The 20,168-nt window shown below is 40.3% G+C and overlaps 1 protein-coding gene across 1 annotated transcript in view; it reads right to left on the bottom strand.

The window, feature by feature from the left end:
• Nucleotides 1-16,560: 16,560 nt before the first annotated feature.
• TFAP2D (transcription factor AP-2 delta) overlaps nucleotides 16,561-20,168 on the bottom strand; it is a 47,484-nt gene continuing 43,876 nt past the window's right edge. Inside the window, exon 8 of the mRNA XM_009639629.2 lies at nucleotides 16,561-16,780. Coding sequence (XP_009637924.1) covers nucleotides 16,561-16,780 — 220 coding nt within the window. The remainder of the gene's footprint in view (nucleotides 16,781-20,168) is intronic.

Here is a 20,168-nt window from a genome sequence, read left to right as displayed (position 1 = left end):
CTTCCAATGCTTGACAGCCCTTTCATTGAAAAAATTTTTCCTAATGTCCAACCTAAACCTGCCCTGGCACAACTTCAGACCATTCCCCCTCGTCCTATCGTTCATTACCAGGGAGCAGAGGCCGACCCCCACCTGGGTCCCCCCTCCTGTCAGGCAGTTGTAGAGGGCGATAAGGGCTCCCCTCAGCCTCCTCTTCTCCAGACTAAACAACCCCAGCTCCCTCAGCCACTCCTCTGATCAGTTATCTCTAATAACTAGGGTCGTTTTGAAGTTTATGATAAATCTGTTAGACTTCAGTGAAAACATAAACCAGAAATATCCTTTAAAACACATGGATTATAAAAGAAGAGACCATAGTGTAGTGGAGAGGAGACTGGAATTCAGGAGAACGGTTCCCTCTCCCAGCCCTACCTGTATTGCTCCCGTGTGTGTGACCTTGGTCCAGACCTGCTTCTTTACTGAAGCTCCTGGCTTGCCTTGCTCCCTTCTAATCATCAGTTCTTATCGTACAATTAATTAAAAGGAACCTGATCACATCCTAAAGGTGTGAACGCCAGGAAGATGCCTGGCTGACAAAAAAAATAAAAGGGATCACTGTTGCAGCAGGAAGAACAGCATTCAGCAAAGTTCCCCGTTGTGTCAAAACCCCTTATGCCATGTAGCAACTCTTGAGCAAATCAAGGGTGATGCCTGTTTGGCCAGATTCTCTCATTCCCTAGGGGTTTCCATTTGTACAGGCTCTTATTATGGAATTAGTGTGAAGTAGAGCAGCCAGTCTATCTTGTGTAAGTCATGAAAATAGCCACAGATAGAGAGGGAAGTGAGGGACAGTCACGGCTTCATGGAAACAAAAGCTGCAATTGCTCAGTGAATCTAACTCCTGCAGAACATGGGCCAGAAAACCTCCATGGATTAGCTGTTGAATGAGCTGCAGTGTGCCTTGCAGAAGAATTAATAATAATACTGTCTTGGTTTTACTTTTCAAGGCCATGGATGTAAAATCTTTGCCTACCGTAATGGATTGTTCCTTTCTTAATCACTATCTCTGATAAAGATACAAACCTGTTTTCCACTCTGGGTTTTGTTGAACTTGAATCTCAAACTAGTAAAATCATCTACTTGGGTATATCTGTTAACCCTTTTCAGTTCCCTGTATCACCTTGTTATTAAGATGAATAAATTATGCTTGTTGTTTCTTTCATTATATGGTAGATTCTTTTATACATCATAGAATCACAAAATCACAGAATGGTTGAAGCTGGAAGGGACCTCTGGAGGTCTTCTGGTCCATCTTCCCTGCTCAAGCAGGGCTACCTAGCGCTGGTTGCCCAGGACCATGTCCAGATAACTTTTGAATATCTCCAGGGAGGGAGACTCCTCAACCTTCCTGGGCAGCCTGTGGCAGTGCTCAGTCATCCTCACAATAAGAAAGTGTTTCCTGATGTTCAGAGGGAGCCTCCTGTGTTTCAGTTTGTGCCTGTGGCTTCTTGTCCTATCACTGGGCACCACTGAAAAGAGCCTGGCTCCATCCTCTTTGCACCCTCCCTTCAGGTATTTACATACATCGATAAAATCCCCCCAAGCCTTCTCTTCTCAAGGCTGAAGAGTCCCAACTCTCTCAGCCTTTCCCCATAAGAGGGATGCTCCAGATTCTTAATCATCTCAGTAGCCCACCACTGGACTCTCTCCAGTATGTCCATGTCCCTCTTGTACTGAGGTGCCCAGTACTGGACACAGTACTTGAGGTGTGGCCTCACCAGTGTTGAGTAGAGGAGAATGATCACCTCCCACCTGCTCCAACACTCCTTCTAATGCAGCCCAGGATACCATTTTATCACCTTTATGGAAGGGCACATTGTTGGCTTATGTTCAACTTGGTGCCCACCAGGACCCCTATGTCATTTTCTGCAACGCTTCAGCCAATGTTTTGGCATGACAGCAGTGATGCCACATCACTTCATTCAGTTCACCAACAGCTTTCTTGAAAGGGACATATCAGAAAGGAGCACAATATTCCACCTGCCATTGCTTCACCTCTGTGACAGATGCAACAGGGCCTTTATGAATAAGTACGTTACAACCTTTTGTTTATTTAGACACAAGACACTCTTGCCCTTCTGCCCTCAAGTTCAAGCTCATACTTAGCAGATTGTCACCTATGACCAACAATTCCCTTTCAGAGTCATTGCTTTCCAGAGCAGACTCCACCATCCCATAGGGAAAAGATATGTATTTTCTTCTTAGATATACAAATTAATTTTCCCTCTGTTAATAAGCTGTTTGCTGACATCCAGCTTGTTGAGCAATCCAGATCATGGTACAGTTTTCCCCTTCACTCCCTAAGAGAGATACCACTCTTAGGTGGGAAATTTGCCGAGCAAGGATGCTATTTTGACGTGATCCCCCTCGGGTGTTCAGCCTGGAGAAGAGAAGGCTGCGGGGAGACCTGATTACAGCTTTTCAGTACCTAAAGGGGGCCCGTAGGAAAGGTGGGGAAAATCTTTTTAGTAGGGCCAGCAGTGACAAGACAAGGGGTAATGGTTTTAAACTAAACCAGGGTAGGTTTAGACTGGATCTAAGGAAGAAATTCTTTACACTGAGGGTGGTGAAACACTGGAACAGGTTGCCCAGAGAGGTGGTGGAGGCCCCATCCCTGGAAACATTCAAGGCCAGGTTGGATGGGGCTCTGAGCAACCTGATCTGGTTAAAGGTGTCCCTGCTCCTGCAGGGGGGTTGGACTAGATGTTGCTGACATCCAGCTTGTTGAGCAATCCAGATCATGATTCTATGATTCTATTCATCATTTTTCCCACAGTCTTTCAGTCACTTACAAATGTTATCAGCAGTGATGTTATATGTTCTCACTGATGGGAATATAAACCCATGGCAGGGCAGGAACTGAAACCTGAAACTCTATTAGGAATTTACATATTTAGTCATTAGTCTCTCTTCTTCATCCATTTCAGGTTCAAATAGCTAGCTTTAGATCCATCTAATGCATTTAGTATTTTGTCTAATTGTTATAATTGTAATCAACAGCCCTGTGGTTGCGAGTTAAATGTGCTCTAGAAGTCAATCAAATTTGTAATCTCATTAAAAGGAAGAAAAACAAGTTCATTTGACAGCATCTATTTTCTGTAAACCCATATTGATTAGTATTAATTCTATTATCCTCCTTTAATTTTTTTATTAATTGAGTCCTCAGTCAGATAATTCATTAGTGGGAACAGAACTGGTGCCAGGCTGTTAAGCACCTAATTATGTGGATTTTTCTGCTCATATTTTTTAAATTTTAGCAAGAAATTATCTTCTATGCTTCACCAACTTATAAAAAAAGAAATATTTATTTTCCAGAGAGCTGATCATTTCTTTGAAAACTCCTCAAATTGTCATTTTCCAACATACTGAGCAACCACAGATGAAGTTTTTCCTTTGTTCTTATTCATAGCGCTTGTTATCTTCTTCTGAGACATTAGTAATAGTCCCTGGGAGAGACAGGTTACTTAACCTGCTGGTCTGGTTTGATACCGCTCTTACACTGGACTGATACATTTATAATCCATGTGTATAGACCAAGATCTGGACACACTTTTAAATTAAAATCTTACCTAACAAGCAGGACCTTTTTTTGTTATTCTCAAAGTTTTGTGAAGCTAGAAGTCAAATAAGACCAGTGGCTGTCCGTGATTTCAAATGGAGCACTGAAAACAATCAGGTTTTAGATAGCTCTAAGAAAAAAAATAATCACCTGAAGAAGACTGTGAAGCTTTTCCACTCCTTGTGCCACCATGTCCCCTCAAGAGGGTATAAAATCAGAACATCTGCTTACACTGATCTGACACATTCTCTGCAGAGCAAAAACTGAAATACAGAAAAAAAACCCTCATGAAAACTCTGTGCAGATAACACACACACGTGTCTAAAATTTAGTAGTGATACAAGTTGGAATTTGTAGATCAGTAGATCATGGACTCACATGAAACATGGTATTCCTCCTAAAAGCAGGCTGAATGCTGCTCTGCTGTGTAGTGGACATACAGCGAGGTTGCAGGACAGGATTTTTGGTGGGACAGGAGATGTTTGGGTATGGTCACTTGGGTTTCTGGGGGCTGAAGAGACCCCAGTTTTGCTGTCTTAATCATTTTTGAGAATGGGAATTTTGGGGAATCATGAAGGAATAGTAAAACAGTAAACAGCTTGAGTACCACCCTACAATCTCTACCAATCTCCCATGTTCTTATAATGCTAAAAGAGCTCCTGGCAAAGTTTTGGCTTGGACTAACTAGCGGTCTCCCAAGCATGGGGGAAAAAGGGGTAGCACATGTCAGAGACCTTTTCTATTGTGCAGTCTGGGTGCAACCACCTGTTTTGAAGGGAAAAAGTCTTCACATTTGTGAGGAGTACAAGAAGAAATCCTATAGAATAAGGGACAAAAATATTGCTAATAAACGGAGTTGTCTGGAATTAATCCTGGTCCTATTGAAGTCCATGGGGATTTTGTTATTGACCCAGGTAAAGGCTGCATAGGGTCATTAAGACAGTCCCAAGTTACTGAGTACTAGAAGTCAAGGATGTAGCGTGATATTGGAAAATAAAAGGAATTATCTCTCTTTTGGCGTGTTCTGTAACTAGATGAAAGTAAGAAAACAGGAGGTTCATTGAACGGGCATTTAGAAGAGAAAAAAGAAAGCCCATTGTTTCCCATTGTAAATAATAGACACATTTTATATCATTATCTTTAAATATTATTCAGCGAATCAGACTTTTGTTTCTCATCCAAGAATTATTAAAGTGCAACTAAGAAATCTTCATCTTTTTGGGATATAAACACATTGGTTGTAATCTTTATTATTATTATTATTATTATTATTATTATTATTATCAATCAGATAATCTTGCTTGACAATCATCATCATCACTTGAATAATATAGATGTTTAGTTTGTCTACGAGGTGGGACTCTTTTACCTTGATCTTGGGGTCATTCGGCAGCTACTGTAGGTGCAGCCTTTCACATGAACACCTTGGAGCCAGGGTACGTCCATCCCATCGAGGTTTCCTCTGATCCTGACAAGAATCTCTGAAATATGGGGCTGACAAATATGACATAGGACATACGGGAGATCCACATCAAAATTCTGTAACATTTATTTCAACATTATAAAATAAAAAGTTATGTGTAGCTTACTTCAAAACCTAATGAGTCATTGGCTTCTTTTGGCTTTGACTTCATATTTGGCCTTCATACTATATGGTTTTGGTTGACTGTTGTAGTGGCATTTTTGCCTGATCTAAATAATGTGCAGATATTTTATGGAAAGTTTTTAATGATCTTCCTCAGGGCAGGCTGTCTTTACTGCACTTTGCACCAAGTTTGAAATTATCTATGTGTCAGAAGTGACTGATAGGAGCTTTTTATGTAATGAAACATAATCAATTACCCTGAAGGAGCAGATAAGTGGCAAGAAGCTACTTATGAAAGCTGAGATCACAGACTCCTGAGAGACTCTATCCAGAAGACATTAATAGCAGCTGAGAGTGGATAGTCAGAATCCATCTCCTGCCATCCTAACTGAATGAGTACTGAGTAGAATCCAGCTAAAGTTTTGGCAGACGATTAATAAGAAAATGTGCACAGAGCTAAACATATGTACCAATAAATAGAGACCAAAATATCTTGACTGCCCCAAATGCTGGTTTTGTTGCCTGAAATCACTGAAAAGAGCATCTAAATCATCTGGTCCTGCTGCCTATGTGTCTTGCAGAAGACACATGGTATTCAAGACCAGGTTGTATGGGGCTCTGAGCAACCTGATCTGGTTAAAGATGTCCCTGCTCACTGCAGGAAGGGTTGGGCTAGATGATCTCTAAGGGTCCCTTCCTACCCAAAACATTCTATGACAGGGAACCCATCACTTCCTTGGTTATTTGGTGGAAACACCTTTTCAGCACAGGCTAGGGACCATGCCCTGTCTGGTTTGTGCCCAAAGTTTAATTGTATAGGTGTGGCCAGACCATGACTGTTGATCTCAGGACCAGAGATCAGTCCAAGCACTGTTTAGCAGCACTAATGAAAAAAAAAACAAACAACAACCAACCAACCAACAAAATGATTCAGAACATCATCTGTAACTGCTTGGTTTCCCACTGGTGTAGTTTTGCTATGAGCTTGTTGATTGTCACGAGGAATATTCTTCATGTGCGGATTCTTGCATGTGTCTATGAGACAACCATTTTTGAGATGATCTGACTCTTTCTTTCTCAAGACAGCAACTTTGAGTCTAGCTAAGCAGGTTAAAACCAGTCCAGAATCTGGAGCCGAGGCTGTAATGCCAGCTGACTAACTGCAGTTGAAAACATTGTCCAGTCTATTGGATGAATCGAACCTGTAAAACTGGAGAGCAGGAGGGACTACACATAAGGTTGCTACAACTCTTTCTTCAAGGGCACCAATTCAATTCTCAGCTGAACGATTAAATGCTTCTCTCATTTAATGTTAACTGAAGGTGACTTTAGTGTTTTATTTCTTTCCACTTAAAAGTTAGGTGTTTATTCAAGCTAGGCTTCCTCTACAGTCAATGGAAATGCTCTAAACCAGCAGCCTAAATACCTGACGTCTATGTCTAAAATCAGAGACCTGTGCAAAGCTGTGGTTTTGTTTAGGGTCCCAGTGAAAGGCAGATTAAAGAGAGTTCAAAAAAAATGCTGTAGTAACAACGATAAGCTGGCAAAGGTCGGTCACATCTCTCCCCTTCATTCTGCTCCAAAATGGCAAGACTGGATCCACGGAACCTTCTTCTGTTACCATGGTATACTTGGCTCATGAAGCTGGCAGGGAAGATTTTTTGTTTACTCAAAGCACTCAGTGCCACCACAAGCATTATATTCTTCCGATGCCGTTTTCAAAAGAGGTTTTGTCGCACAGCATTTCTACTTTCACTTTTAATTGATAGGAGTAAAGGGAGAGAAACTTCATCCTAATCCCTTTCAGTCTGAATCAAAATCATTATTTTGCTTTTTAAGCTGTTTTCCTGATACATCTTCCCCTAGTTCACTGTGCAACATTTTTTTTCTGGTGAATAAAGGGTTATTTGTTTGTCTTTCATCTTTATTTTCACATCATAGGCAATTTTCAAGGGAAAGTTTTCCCACTTATTTCCCAGATCCAAATTTGACAAATAAGGAGATAATATCTTGGCATACTTCCAGCAGTTTATTCCCAGAGCATCCAGTCCCACTAATATGCTCTCTACTGACCATTCCTAAGTTTCTGTGTAGTTTTATCACTGGCTTCACACTGTATATTAATTGGGGAAGGCTCAGTGCTTTGATAACTCCTTAATTTAGCTGGCCATGATGATGGCCCAGAGTGGTTCATTAATATTTGTGTTAAGTGCACTAATTAATAATAAAAAAAAAAACCAAACCCACATATGAAAACTAGATAGCTCTAGGTGATAACAGTAATGGCACTCATCCTCTTGCCATTACATGTCCAATCCAAGGCTTTAGATGCAGAAGCTGAGTTTCATAAGGTGATGAAGCTGTTTGTGCATGTGCCACCAGTACACTGGCTTGTATTGGCACAGGTACCAAGACAGAATTAGATGCAAGGCAGCTGCTCTTTTCAGTTTCAGGCATTTATGGACTAGAGCATCTATGGAATCGGAGGGAGGCTGGAAAATGTGACATATGTCCTTTCTGCAAAAGAACATACAGACTAGGCACGATACCTTATTTATATCAAAAGCTGTTAAGTCCCATGTGTGGTCAACTGAACTGAGCCCAAAGGGTTCACAGAATCACAGTCTAGTTGAGTTGGAAAGGGTGCCTCAACATCATTTAGTCCACCTACCCTGCCCAAAGCAGGGTCATCCTGAGCCCGTTGCTGAAGGCCATGTCTTGTCAGCCTCTGAGCATCTTCAAGGATGGAGACCTCACAATCTCTCTGGGCAACCTAGTCCAGAGTTCAAATAAATTCACAGTAAAGTACTTTATCTTGTATTTTAATGGAGTTTCTTGTATCTCAGTTTGTGCCCACCATCTCTTGTACTGGACGCTACTGAGCAGAGTCTGGTTCTGTCTTGTTTACTCCCCCATCAGGTATTTATATACACTGCGAAGGTGGATCCACAGGGATCTGTGGGAAGCCCACTCTCTTCTGGAGCAGCAGATGGACAGGGCGGGATAGATGGACCAGGCAGAATACTCTTGGGCTGCTGAAATGGCAGGACATGCCTATGTGTGGGCCACTGAATCAAAAGGGTACTACTACATGTGTAGACTGTATGTGTAGGCTGTACTGTACCTGTATGCTTGCTGAAAGATGATGTTTAGTACTATTTCAGGTTTCCTTGAATATCCAAGGTATACACAAGGAACTGACAGATACAGTGAAGCTATGAGAGACCTTGATCCTTCTGGAGAAGCGGTGGGAAGCCTGGCAGGATAGATGGGGCTGTCTAAAATGTCTTTTGATGCTTGTATGTGGGGGATTGAATCATGCCTCCAGTGTGTCTGTTGGCATAAAATGACAGAAAACTATGTCTTGATTGTCTTTGTGTGGGTCTGCCTAGTGTGCTAGATCCCAAATGAGCAGAAATCTGTCCCATGTTGTGCTGTAACCCTAGTAATCCTTTCTCCAGAAGCTTAACATTTTGAGTTGCTTCAGAAACTGCATTTACATACCACTGATTCAAATATTTTTCCACTAAAAAAACCCAACATAAACTCTGCCCAAAGCAGAATTCCCTTTCCATTAAGGCTTGAAGTTCATGTCTTGTTCAGGTCTTTTCTACAGGAAGGTGAATGTAAGGAACAGTTAAGAGGCCAGACATTTCACTAGATTTGGCTTTTGGTGCCTACCTAGAAAGTAAACTGTATTTTCCAGCAAAATATAAGTGAACACCCAGCCTCTCTATCATAAGTGGAAGTTGATCACATGGACAAATATCACCATATATACTTCATCAATTTTGCTAATTCTGGAAGTTCAGGACACTCAGAATTTTACAGATTTGGTGCCTTTTTTGCCCGGTTGCATACTTTGAATGCCAATTTGCACAAGCTCTCTATATGCAGTTTGCATTTAAAGTCTGATGGAGGTGGATTTTTTTTTCTCTATTACTTTTTCCTTTTCATCTCTTTGTATGTTGCAGTGTCTACAAATTACAGGCTACTTGTGCACATTGACTTGTATTTTAGCACTGCGCTTCTGCAAATCTCAGCAGGTTTGTCTTCTCTTTGTTTTAATAGAGTGAGTGGAAAATTTACATACCAAAGTGAAGAGAGATGGGAGAGGCAACCTCTCATGTGACTGTATTTAAAATACTGATGAATTTGTCACAGTTGTGTTTCCTCTGACTTTGGAGGAGAGCACATACAGAACTGATGAGAGGAATTCACCGTAGCACCTGGGAAATTGTAGTTCCCAGAAGATCAGAGGGGTAATATTAATTATTGAGAGTTCATTTGTTAGGGAACAGAGGTGGGGGTTGGATAAACCAAGTTGAAACATGTGGGAACTGCCTCCCAAACCATTTCGTTTTTCACCTGAAATCCTTCTGAAGTTTCTGCCATTGCAGCTTTGCCCTTGCTGTGTCATTGTCTAGAATGACTCATAAAGTAATTTCTGCAAACACTGAAGCAACACAGAAAGAAAGGTTGTCATCGGGTTCCCAAACAGTTTTGAAACTGAGTATGTCTAGGAAATTGCTTTAAAAAACCACATCTTTTAAATTTTTGTTCAGTAAAACTTTTCAGATCCATTTGCTTTGGAAAGTTTGGCTAAACGTCTGTCCTGGTTTAGGCTGGGATAGAGTTAGTTTTCTTCCTAGTAGCTGGCATAGCACTGTGTTTTGGATTTGGGATGAGAAGAATGTTGATAACTCACTGATGGTTTAGTTGTTGCTGGGTAGTGCTTAGACTGGTCAAGGACTGTTCATCTTTACATGCTCTGCCAGGAGCATAAGAAGTTGGGAGGGGACACAGCTGGGACAAATTGACCAAAGGGCTATTCCAGACCATATGATGTCACGCTTAGGATATAAAGCTGGGGGGATAAGAAGGAAGGGAGGGACATTTGGAGTGATGGCGTTTGTCTTCCCAAGTCACCATTACACGTCATGGAGCCCTGCTTTCCTGGGAATGGCTGAGCACCCACCTGCCTATGGGAAGTGGTGAATGAATTCCTTGGTTTTCTTTGCTGGCATGGGTGGCTTTTTCTTTGCACATTAAACTGTCTTTATCTCAACCCATGAGTTTTCTCACTTTTACTCTTCCGACTTCCGATTCTCTCCCCCATCCCACCATGGGGGAGTGAGTGAGCAGCTGGCGGGGACTGAGTTTCCAGCTGGGGTTAAAGCATGACAACATCTAAGATAGAATTGCTTCAAGTCATACCCAAAAGAGGATGCTATTTACATCTAAAGCCTTTTTTTTGATTCTTGTTGTTTCTGCTTGGGAACAGTCAAACCTTGTGTGGCAGCATGGGGATTAAAATCCGGAGTGGGAGTGTTGGCAATTAACCCAGACTCTTGGCTGAAGTAGGACTTGGAAATGAACTGCTGTAAGCTTTCAGGGAGAAGGTTAAAGAATTAGTTTGAAACTGTGGAGATGGGGATTTGATTTCTAGTATTGTCATGGCCTTTCTATGCAATGATGGGCAAGGCAATTCTGAGGACATACATCTCAATTTAGCCTGGTCATCTAAATATCCAGGGTTAGCCAGTTTGCTGCTTGTGTCCACTGTCAATGGATAGGGATTAGGATTCCTACCACTTTTCCTCTGTGGTCAACTGAGAGAGACTTATCTAATGCAAATCATCCCGACTAGCTTGGATTCCTGTTTTAGGACAGTACAAATTGCCTTGCATTATATCTTTCTCTTGAGATAACAAGCATTAAATCTGGTTAACAGCTTCTAGATGAGGTAACTACTTAATATAGCTAGAATTAGGTGGGATAAATCCCACCTTTAATCTCTGTATAAACAGATTTCCTTGCTGTAATATGGGAATAGTATTACTCTTGTTCCTCTGCTTTGTATTTCTTATCTACTGGATGGAAGTTCTAGGTCCTGTAATGTTGTAGATTCAGTTCCTAGCCAGGTTTGATTGTTTTTATTTATGCAGAGATGGAAAATATTTTCAAGCACCAGTCAAATCAGGGTTAAATCAACATAGATTTTATTGCCGTGAAATGTTTGATCAAATGTGGTCATTATCTTCATAGACTCATGTAAAACAGGTATAGGAAATAGAAATATAAAAGATTATGTTTTTCACCACTGAATTATAAATTAAGTTAAATTAAGTGAAAAGAAAAAACCCAAACCAAATCAAAACCCCAAACCAATAAATAGGACATTGTTTGTTGGTGACCAAGTGCGCACTCACATTTAAATACAATCACAACAGCTGCTGTACAGAACAGAATTAATTGTACAAAATAAAGAAAAGTAAAGAATAGCAATAAAAAAAGATCAGACCTCTCCAAATGACTTTCACCTGGCAAAGAAAAATGACTTTATCTTCTTTCCCCATTCCCCACACAGCTGTACTTGAAGTCTTGTGGAACCTGTAATGAGGGCAGAGGATATTTTTATAAATACAGTTCCTGTATAATTATGTTTATTGATTCTTCCTTGTGTTGCAGGCTTGTGTCTTCAATTAATGCTGTTTCTTCTTGTCCTCGAAAATAAAGAATTAGAGCAGCAGAACTATCTCTCCAAAGGATAAATGAAAGTCAAATGATCTTGGAATTCATCAGCAGCCCTTTTGGATACCTAAGATATCTAAGACCAAAACTGCTTGTTGGCATCAGGAAACAAACAAACAAACAAATAAGCAGTTAGAGAAATTGGCTCCTAGGACAATAAAACAGCCCTTCTTGAGCCTTGCTGGAAAACTGTGAGCCGCAGCTGCGCCACTGAGTCACGTTCAAAGGAAGAGATGAGCTGGGGAAATATTTACACAGAGGTCCAGGATTTGGAAGGACTATACATTGTGCCTGCTTTGTAGCAGATTTTTCTGTTTTTAGGAAAAGTTAAAGAGAAGCTTCAACGAGCAGATTCCTTGTTGATTTGGAGAGCTGAAGTCTTTTCCCAACGAATGTTGGAGTTTAGCTTTAAAAAAGCAGAAAATTAAAGGTCCAAATTCACCCCTTGTGCCAGTTCTCCAAGGCAACAGAATGACACCTAGAAGGAATTAGGGTTTAAGATGGCAGCATGAAGGACAAAATGCTTGATAGTCTTCAGTTGTAGGTGGCAGGGTCATCACTGCTTGCCTGTGGTTCACTCCCCTTTACAGGCCATATGAATGCAGTTCCAGTTCTCATCATCTGCATAAAACTCTCCCTTCGCTATCCATCTCTGCCATGTAATGATACTAATGGAGGACTGTGTGAACAGAGATCCAAATCTTAGGGCAGAGTTTGGAGGCGAGAATGTCACTCCTGGCTTTGCTGGAGACTTACCTTCTAAGCTTAGTCAACACATGAGCTGTTTGTACTCACAGTGAGTAACACCTTGCTCTAGAAAGAAAGGCATGTGGTTAGTCAGTGTGTTTACTTCAGGATTAATTTGCTAATAATTCCAAGCATCCCCAGCTGGTCTTTGTGAGTCAAATGTGCCAGGGCTCAGTATAAGAAGTAAGTTCAGAGACCTACTTTAAGTGTTCTGAGATTCGTGGTGGGAAAGGCATAATGCATACAAAGCTGAGCAATGGGCTGAAGTACAACAGGCAGCACTTGAGCTATGAATCTGTTTTTGACGTTTCAAAAATTATACAATTCATTGTTTTGGCCATGGAGGTTTGGCCACTTTTCTGTACTCCTTCCATGTCTTTGACCTAAATGGAATAAACAATTCCACGATCTCTCAAAGGGAGAACTTGGGTTTTTTTCCAGATCAGATTAATTTCAAAGTCAAAAAGGTACAAATATACTTGAACTTGCTACCAGTGAGCACCCACTAACTTCAAAACATGCCCTTCCTTCAGACTGATCAAATTCGTGAATGTGTTTTGAGGTGGCAACATTTCCATAGAGACAAGGACTAAGAAAATACAAAAAACCAGCATGGGAACATTGTGCAGGCATAAGTGGATGAGAACTTAGGCTGAGATTTTTAGCAGGAACATCAGAGAATTAATTGCTTAAAAACACACTGAAAGTTCCAATTTCAAAAATGAAAGGTGTTTTGACACCAAATTGCTCTGACAGCAAGTTCAGGAGAAAAGGCAGTAATAATTATTTTTTTCTCTCAATAAAATTATTGAGTACAATTAAAAATAAAAAACAGAGAGCCTGTGAATGTCAGCAAACTTGCAGCTACCTTTTAAAAAGAATTTTGCTTTTAAAATGTGCTAATATACTAAAGGAAATAACAGAAAGTTTGGGATGTAAATGTAGGTAGCCTCTTTATGGTAAGAACATAAAGCAGTTCAAACAGTGTGAATCAGATCTGTATTGAACCTTACCAAAAATATATAGGGGTCATTAAGACAAAAACTGGATGTTCTGGGGCTTCAAGAGTGCTCAGGTTTATTAACATTAATGGATCAAAAGGTAATCCAGGTCAAAAATAATTTGTTGCCTGAAGAGCAGAGGCTCATAGTTATTATGTAACAACAAAAGATGCAAGTCTTTAAATAAATTATTGTTGGCACCTTGGACGATATCCTGAATAGGTAGATATTTCAAATAATACTGTATACATAGTATTTCTAATATGAGACATTTGAATGTGAGTAATAAAATGCTTTCTCAACAGTTTCACAGAATAATCTACCCAGCCAGTCATTCTCCCTTCTCCGGAAGGTTGATATTTTAGTAAAGAAAATGGAAAAGGATTATAAAATTTCTTTCTTCTTTTTTTTTCCCCTCCATCAAAATCTTATTTAAATTTATTCACATCTTGGAGTAGAGGACCACAATTAAATTGCTTTATGGTACACGTTCATGTGGCAAATCTGTGTATCTGACACAGTAAAACTTTTAATTTCCCAACCCCCCTCCTTTTCTCTCCCTCAGTTTGGGCAATAGAAGAAGCAGAATGAGTTTCCTTTTCACTTTTAGTCATAGTTACCTACTTTCACAGTCAAGTATTTCATGTTCTAGAACAGTTCCACAATGTTTCTGTCAAGGACATCTCTGAGGCTCATTCATTTGATTTTAGCACTTCTCCGGTGGGGCTGAAGTGAAAAATTCATTCAGTAGAGTTTAAGCTCTGTTAGGCACTTAGCTGACCTTAGTGTGTGAAGGAGGTGGAGTCCCATCTGTGGAGTCCCCATGGAGATATATCTATTTCCCTCAATGTGTAGAGGGTACATAGATAGCACTAAAGTAGGTATCTATCTACGTTATATACCTATGGTGAGCAAGGACAAATCTGGGCAAAATCATCTTTTTTTTTTTAGATTTCCTTATTCAAGCAAATAAGGATTCATTAGTGCCTCGTGTATTTTCTCACCGTGACGGCAATGTCCTTACTGACCTCAGGAGGAACAGCATTATGCCATAAGCACTCTGTTTCCTTCCATACATTTGGAAGGTGAGGCTGATCTTGTTAATTCAGCTTGACTGCCTACATCATGGCTGTAAACGCCCTTGGATATTTGCCATAGTCCCTAGGTTTGGTCTAAAGCTGGCCATCCAAGATGTTATGCATACTAACTAGTTCTAGAAAGCTATGATGTAGACGCATGTGTGTGAGGATTTTATCCTTGGCTTCCTTTATACCTTTGAGAAAAGTACACAATTTCAGGGCATGATTCATCATTACTTTGAGGTGAGATAAGCTGCATACTATGAGTGCCTTTGTCTCTTCACTGATGATAGGGAGAGAAGGGTGATCAATCCAGTTGTAGGCATGTACAATACAAAACGCCACCATTGCATACCAAATATCTGTGGAGAACGACAGGCACTTCCAGATGATCCCTTCCGCCTGTGCTAGGCACTTAGTGTGCAAGTCAAGTGGCCATCCATAGGTATCTAGTGCTGTCTTCTGGGATCCTCCAGCTCCTCCTTCAGGTGAGTCCAGTTCACCTACAGGTTTCATGTCATATCTGTCAAAACTCTGTGGCTTTCTTAGATACCCTAAAACATCTCAAATGGCTCTAAACACTTACACGTGGACAACTACACTATTTCCTACCCTAGAAAGAGATGAATTGTCCCTTGGAAGAAAAGGTCTGGTTCTGCTGATCTTAAAAGGAATTTAGATGGCCAGCATAACCCTGCCCTGTAATATCAATCCTTTCTAACTTTCTCAATAAAGTGGTGTCAGAGAAACAAGGAAAGGAATGGAATAAAAGTCTCATTGAAGAAGTTAGAATGTGGCTGGAAAAAACCCCTTGACTCAGAGTCTTGAGCTCAGACTATGCCTCCAATGTTTTCTGTGTAAGGATGTTTGGTAGGTGGTAAAGTAATATTTCGAAAGTACATTAGCAAGGTTATTACCACTTAGCTGCTGTGGACCAAGCCAATTTATCTTATTTGTCATTTTGGTTTATTTTATTTTCTTTTTGGTAAGTGAATGGATTCTGTTAGACCTCTGCACCTCAGCTGGATTTCTAAAGACAATAAAGCTGCAGAAACAAGCTGTTGAAGAAAAGAAATCATCATAAAATCAAGGCAACACAAAAGGTGACTCCAATTGCTTGCATTGATCCTGTTGAACAGACACCCAGGTATGGCAGACTGCAGAGTTGTGGGACCAGGGGCTGAGAAGACAGAGGACAGAAGCCCGTGCTGTCATTTAATCTGAAGTTCACAGAGGGATTAGAGCTCTTATTGAAACTACCAAGGTTTTTTTTCGTTTTAGTCTGCCACGCTCTTTTCACAAGAGACACCATGGCTGCTGCTTGAATGGTCAGGACAGATTCCCAACAGGTTCTGGCCTCATTCCAGTGCAGCTTTATTGTACATTCCCACATGGGGATGAGCAGCCCCCAACACCAAATGGTTCATTTGTCCCATGACCCAAGAATTCCTCTTTTGCCAGGTTTCCATATTGTTTTCCCAATGGTGAGCAGATCAGGCATTTCCGATGGATCAGAGGAAGCCCTTCTTTCAATCTATCCAGCATGCAAGCAAAGCCACGATGCTGGAACTGCGTGTCCCACAACTGATGTGTTGGCCCTAACTGTGCTGCCAGAGAAAAAAGTGCTTCAAATTTCATGTGCCACCTCAGCCGAATCCAGAAGTGCTTATAAAAAACAGTGTTAGTGTATCATTCAGAACAATCAAATACTACGTGCACGAAAAAGTAGTTTAGAGCAACATAAATTTTAAAAAAAGTGACAATTTCATCACACAATTACTGTACACTGCTGTTTTTAGGGTTGAATACTTTCCTCTCTCACGCTCTCTCTTTCTCTCTGTTTTAATCTTTCTCCTTTTTTATTTTCGTTTTTGATTTTTTCTTTTTTTTTTTTTTCTTTTTTCCCCCCTTTTTTTTGGATTTGGTCCACTGGAGATAAATTGCCCTCAATGATATATATATTTAAAAAAAATATCAGCAGCAAGACTCTCTTGAAATAGATTCTGTTTGATGTAGCTAGTCTGTCTTTTCTGTTTTGCCCTCTTTCACAGCAGCCTCTGAAGTTTTCCGCAGGGGGGCTTTCTCCGAGTTGGCGTGTCCTTGGCCGGATTCCGCCGCTCCTCCGTTTTTGTGCGATGTGTGCTTTTCCAAGTAGTTCAGCATTTCACTGAGAACAGTTTGGAAAGTGCTTAGGGCAGCACATATTGCAGGAGTTCCAAAACCATGAGTGATCAAACTACAAATGGGAAGGAGACAGAAAAAGAAAGAGAAATACACACACACACATAAATATAAATGCACTCACGTACATTGAAGAGTTTACAGTACCCTCCTTTTGCTATAGTGAAATTCAAGATTTGCTTGCTAATCTATTTATTACCTATGGGAGAAACAGAAAAGAAAAAGAGTAGAGCTGAAGAGGAGACTACATACAGCTTCAAAGGTTGGTTTTGGAAGGAGTCTTAGTTCTGAAACACTGTGGGACAGATCCTCAGCTGATGCAGGTTGACACAGTGTTGTTGACTTCAGAGACACCAAGAAAGGATCCATGCCCTAGGCTCTCCGGCATTGCTACATTTCCAGTCCCAAAAGGTTTGGCTTCCTCCTTCTCAGGTAAATGAAGCCAGTTCTGTGGGGTTTATTCACTCTCCTAGACCACAGTCTTGAACAAGACCTGGTTATTCTACGTGGATGTAGGGCTGCATCTGTACTAGGAAATTAAGCAATGCCGAGGTGCAACCTCTGACCTCCCCCAACACAACTGTCATGGTTTGGCCATATCCATGCTCCTGAATGTCCAACAGGTTGGAATCTGAACTGCTGTTGGGAATGGTCCCTGTCCAATGCTAACGCCCGAACAACGCACAGAAAGTGTTTCACATAGAGCTACTTCAGCCCAGCTAAATTCACGGACCATCCTAACCAATTATTAGTAAAAATAACCAAGTTCCAAAACTGTTGCCCTGATGCTGTTGGATTTACTAGTACAGGTTTGCCCTGTTGCACCTTTCATCCAAATAAGGTGCTTTTTTCAAGATAACACTGAATTTTTCTTGGTTTTCTGCACCGCAAAATAGCTGAATTTCAGCGGTGCTCCTGACTTAACAGCTACTGAAACAATGTATTAATGCAGTTGCCAGACAGAACTATAGTGAATTAATCTTATCTCAGTTTAGGGGAGCATTTCAGTGCACACATATGTATCTACAGTCACTTGAGATGTTTTGGGCATCTAGCCTGGCTCCCACCTGCAGATCCAGAAGCGTGCAAGTTTCCCACAGGTCCCATCTCTTAGATACCATCTCTGGGAGGATGTCTCAGCTACCTTAGGATATCAGAAATGGCACTAGAGACCAGTTTTTAGGCAATCAACTTCAGCCCTATTTGCCTAGATATTATGTGTACAGTATAAAATGTTTGTGTAAGGGCCAAGGAAACTCAGTTGTGCCAGACACCTTATTATGAGCAAACAAATCATTCTCAATGTTATAATGATGCATTTTCATAAGTGTTAACTGAAAAAAGAAACAAACCAAACCTTCAAGATTTTAAATTTTTGTTTAGAGATCTTCCATAAATGAAAAATTATTTCAAAGGTTAAATGTCATTGCAGCTTTTAAAAGACTGATTTCAGTTATCCCAATTCTGCTCAGGGCAGAAAGAAGACAAGGAGCGGAGCAGAAGCTGATTTCTGAGTTTGGGGACATTTTTGAGAAATTGAGACTTTATATTAGTTTGGGTGAGAAGAACCCACCACAAAACATTACCGTTACTCTGATGAAACCAAAACTATTTCCCTTCCTGTGCTAGTCAGGATCTTGTCCCTGCAGTAGCTATCTGGGTGTCTTAGGCACCACATCAGTAAACCCTGCTCTAATACAGAGAACCTCATGTAGGTCAGAAATGGGAACATTTCACTTCAGTGAGAACCCTTCTCCTCTGCACTTTGGCTTCTCCATCTTTGCAGCTCTTTTAGAAAAAGTAGTGACCAACAGAAAATAGGTTATACAGGACATGGATGACTGCCAGGATGCTGAAAGTATCCCCCCCAAAAAAAAAAAAAAAAGAAAAAAGCTCCAAGATGTCTTTTGGGGTGACCTTTCTGTCTGCTGGACATGGGAACCCTGTTTGCTAGGAAAGCCAGTGTCCTAGGGAAGACATCAAACATATGGGAGTCCTAGCCAAAATGAGAGCTCAGTTTGGAAATATCTCTCCATTTCAGATTAGGGTGGTCCAGTCTTTTATAAAAGGTTTCCCAAAGGCTATTAACAAATAACTCCCTTTTAGAATGTTTATCCATCAGTCTCCAAGCACTTTTCAAAGCAGGAATTTATGTTTATCCCCAGTTAGTAATGAGAGGAAAATGATAATTAAATATTTACAAGGACTATTTTGCAGACATCAATTAATAATACCACATGACTCTTGAAGTTTGGACTCCTGAAGTTTGGACTCGTAGTAATATCTGGATCTTTTTAATTTAACATTAAAAAGAGGTAAACATACCTTGCTTTAATACTTATTTTTTTTTTAGAAATAACTAGCATACCAGGAAAATAAAAATCATCATCATCTTAAGTCATGTTTTTAATAGTGGTAAAAACAAGACCAGCAGTTGCATATTTGGGGTTGGACTAGATGACCTCTAGGGGTCCCTTCCAACCCAAAACATTCTATGATTCTATATAGATAAGAGTATTTTTAGCCCTTTCAAGTCCTTCTAGGGTCAGGTGATTTCAAGATTTTGTGTTGCATTTTATCATCATTTCTAGGCCTCATAAATTCAGAGAAATGAAAATGTGATGGAGCTTTCAATAACAGAAAGTAAAAAAAAAGGAAATTGAAATGTATCATTGCTAGTTATAATATCTCATAATTTTTACCCTGCTTGTGTGATCTTCTGGGTCTTGATTTGGGGACCTGGCTATACTGAGACATATATAAAAATATTTATGATCCTGCATGCAAAAGAAACCAGTTTATCTATTCGAAAAGTTGGCGATACCTGCAATCATTCATTTCCAGTAGATGCAAATAGTAAGTAAGTTTAACAAAGGATTGAATAGAAAAGAAATCTTCCAGCCTGCTCTCCTGGAACCTTTCGACTCCTGAGCAAAAGGCATAGTACTGTGTTTGTCTGATAGCTCAATACACCCTGAAGAGTAAAGTAGGAATACTACAGTGAAAACTTATAGATATTGTCTCAGAAATGATCCGTAGGGTTAAGAACAAGGATACAAAACTTTAGCATTCTCAAATGCTGAACAAGACTGTGGAAAATACCAGAATGGGAGAAAATCTGGTATTAAGGTACATAAGCATAGGCACCAACTTGTAGGGACACAACAGTGTCTAAACTCCCATTACCATCAAAGGGCACTTAATGAAGTTTCCTATGTATAAAAGTCTACAGTGACTTGAGATGTCCTATGACATCTGAAACATCTGCACAGATTTGCTAGATATGATACAGGATTTAAGTCCTTCAAGGTGTTTTGATGCCAGGCACGTTACTCTTATGTATCTCACATGGCAGTAGATGCTGATGTTTAGGCGACTTAATTGAATCATAGAATCATAGAATCATAGAATCACAGAATCATAGAATCATAGAATCATAGAAT

Source organism: Egretta garzetta, unplaced genomic scaffold (genome assembly GCF_000687185.1).
Source record: "Egretta garzetta isolate BGI_Z169 unplaced genomic scaffold, ASM68718v1 scaffold235, whole genome shotgun sequence".
NCBI classification, from domain to species: Eukaryota; Metazoa; Chordata; class Aves; order Pelecaniformes; family Ardeidae; genus Egretta; species Egretta garzetta.
Note: the sequence above shows the minus strand (reverse complement) of the source record. Positions and strands in the feature narration are given on the sequence as shown.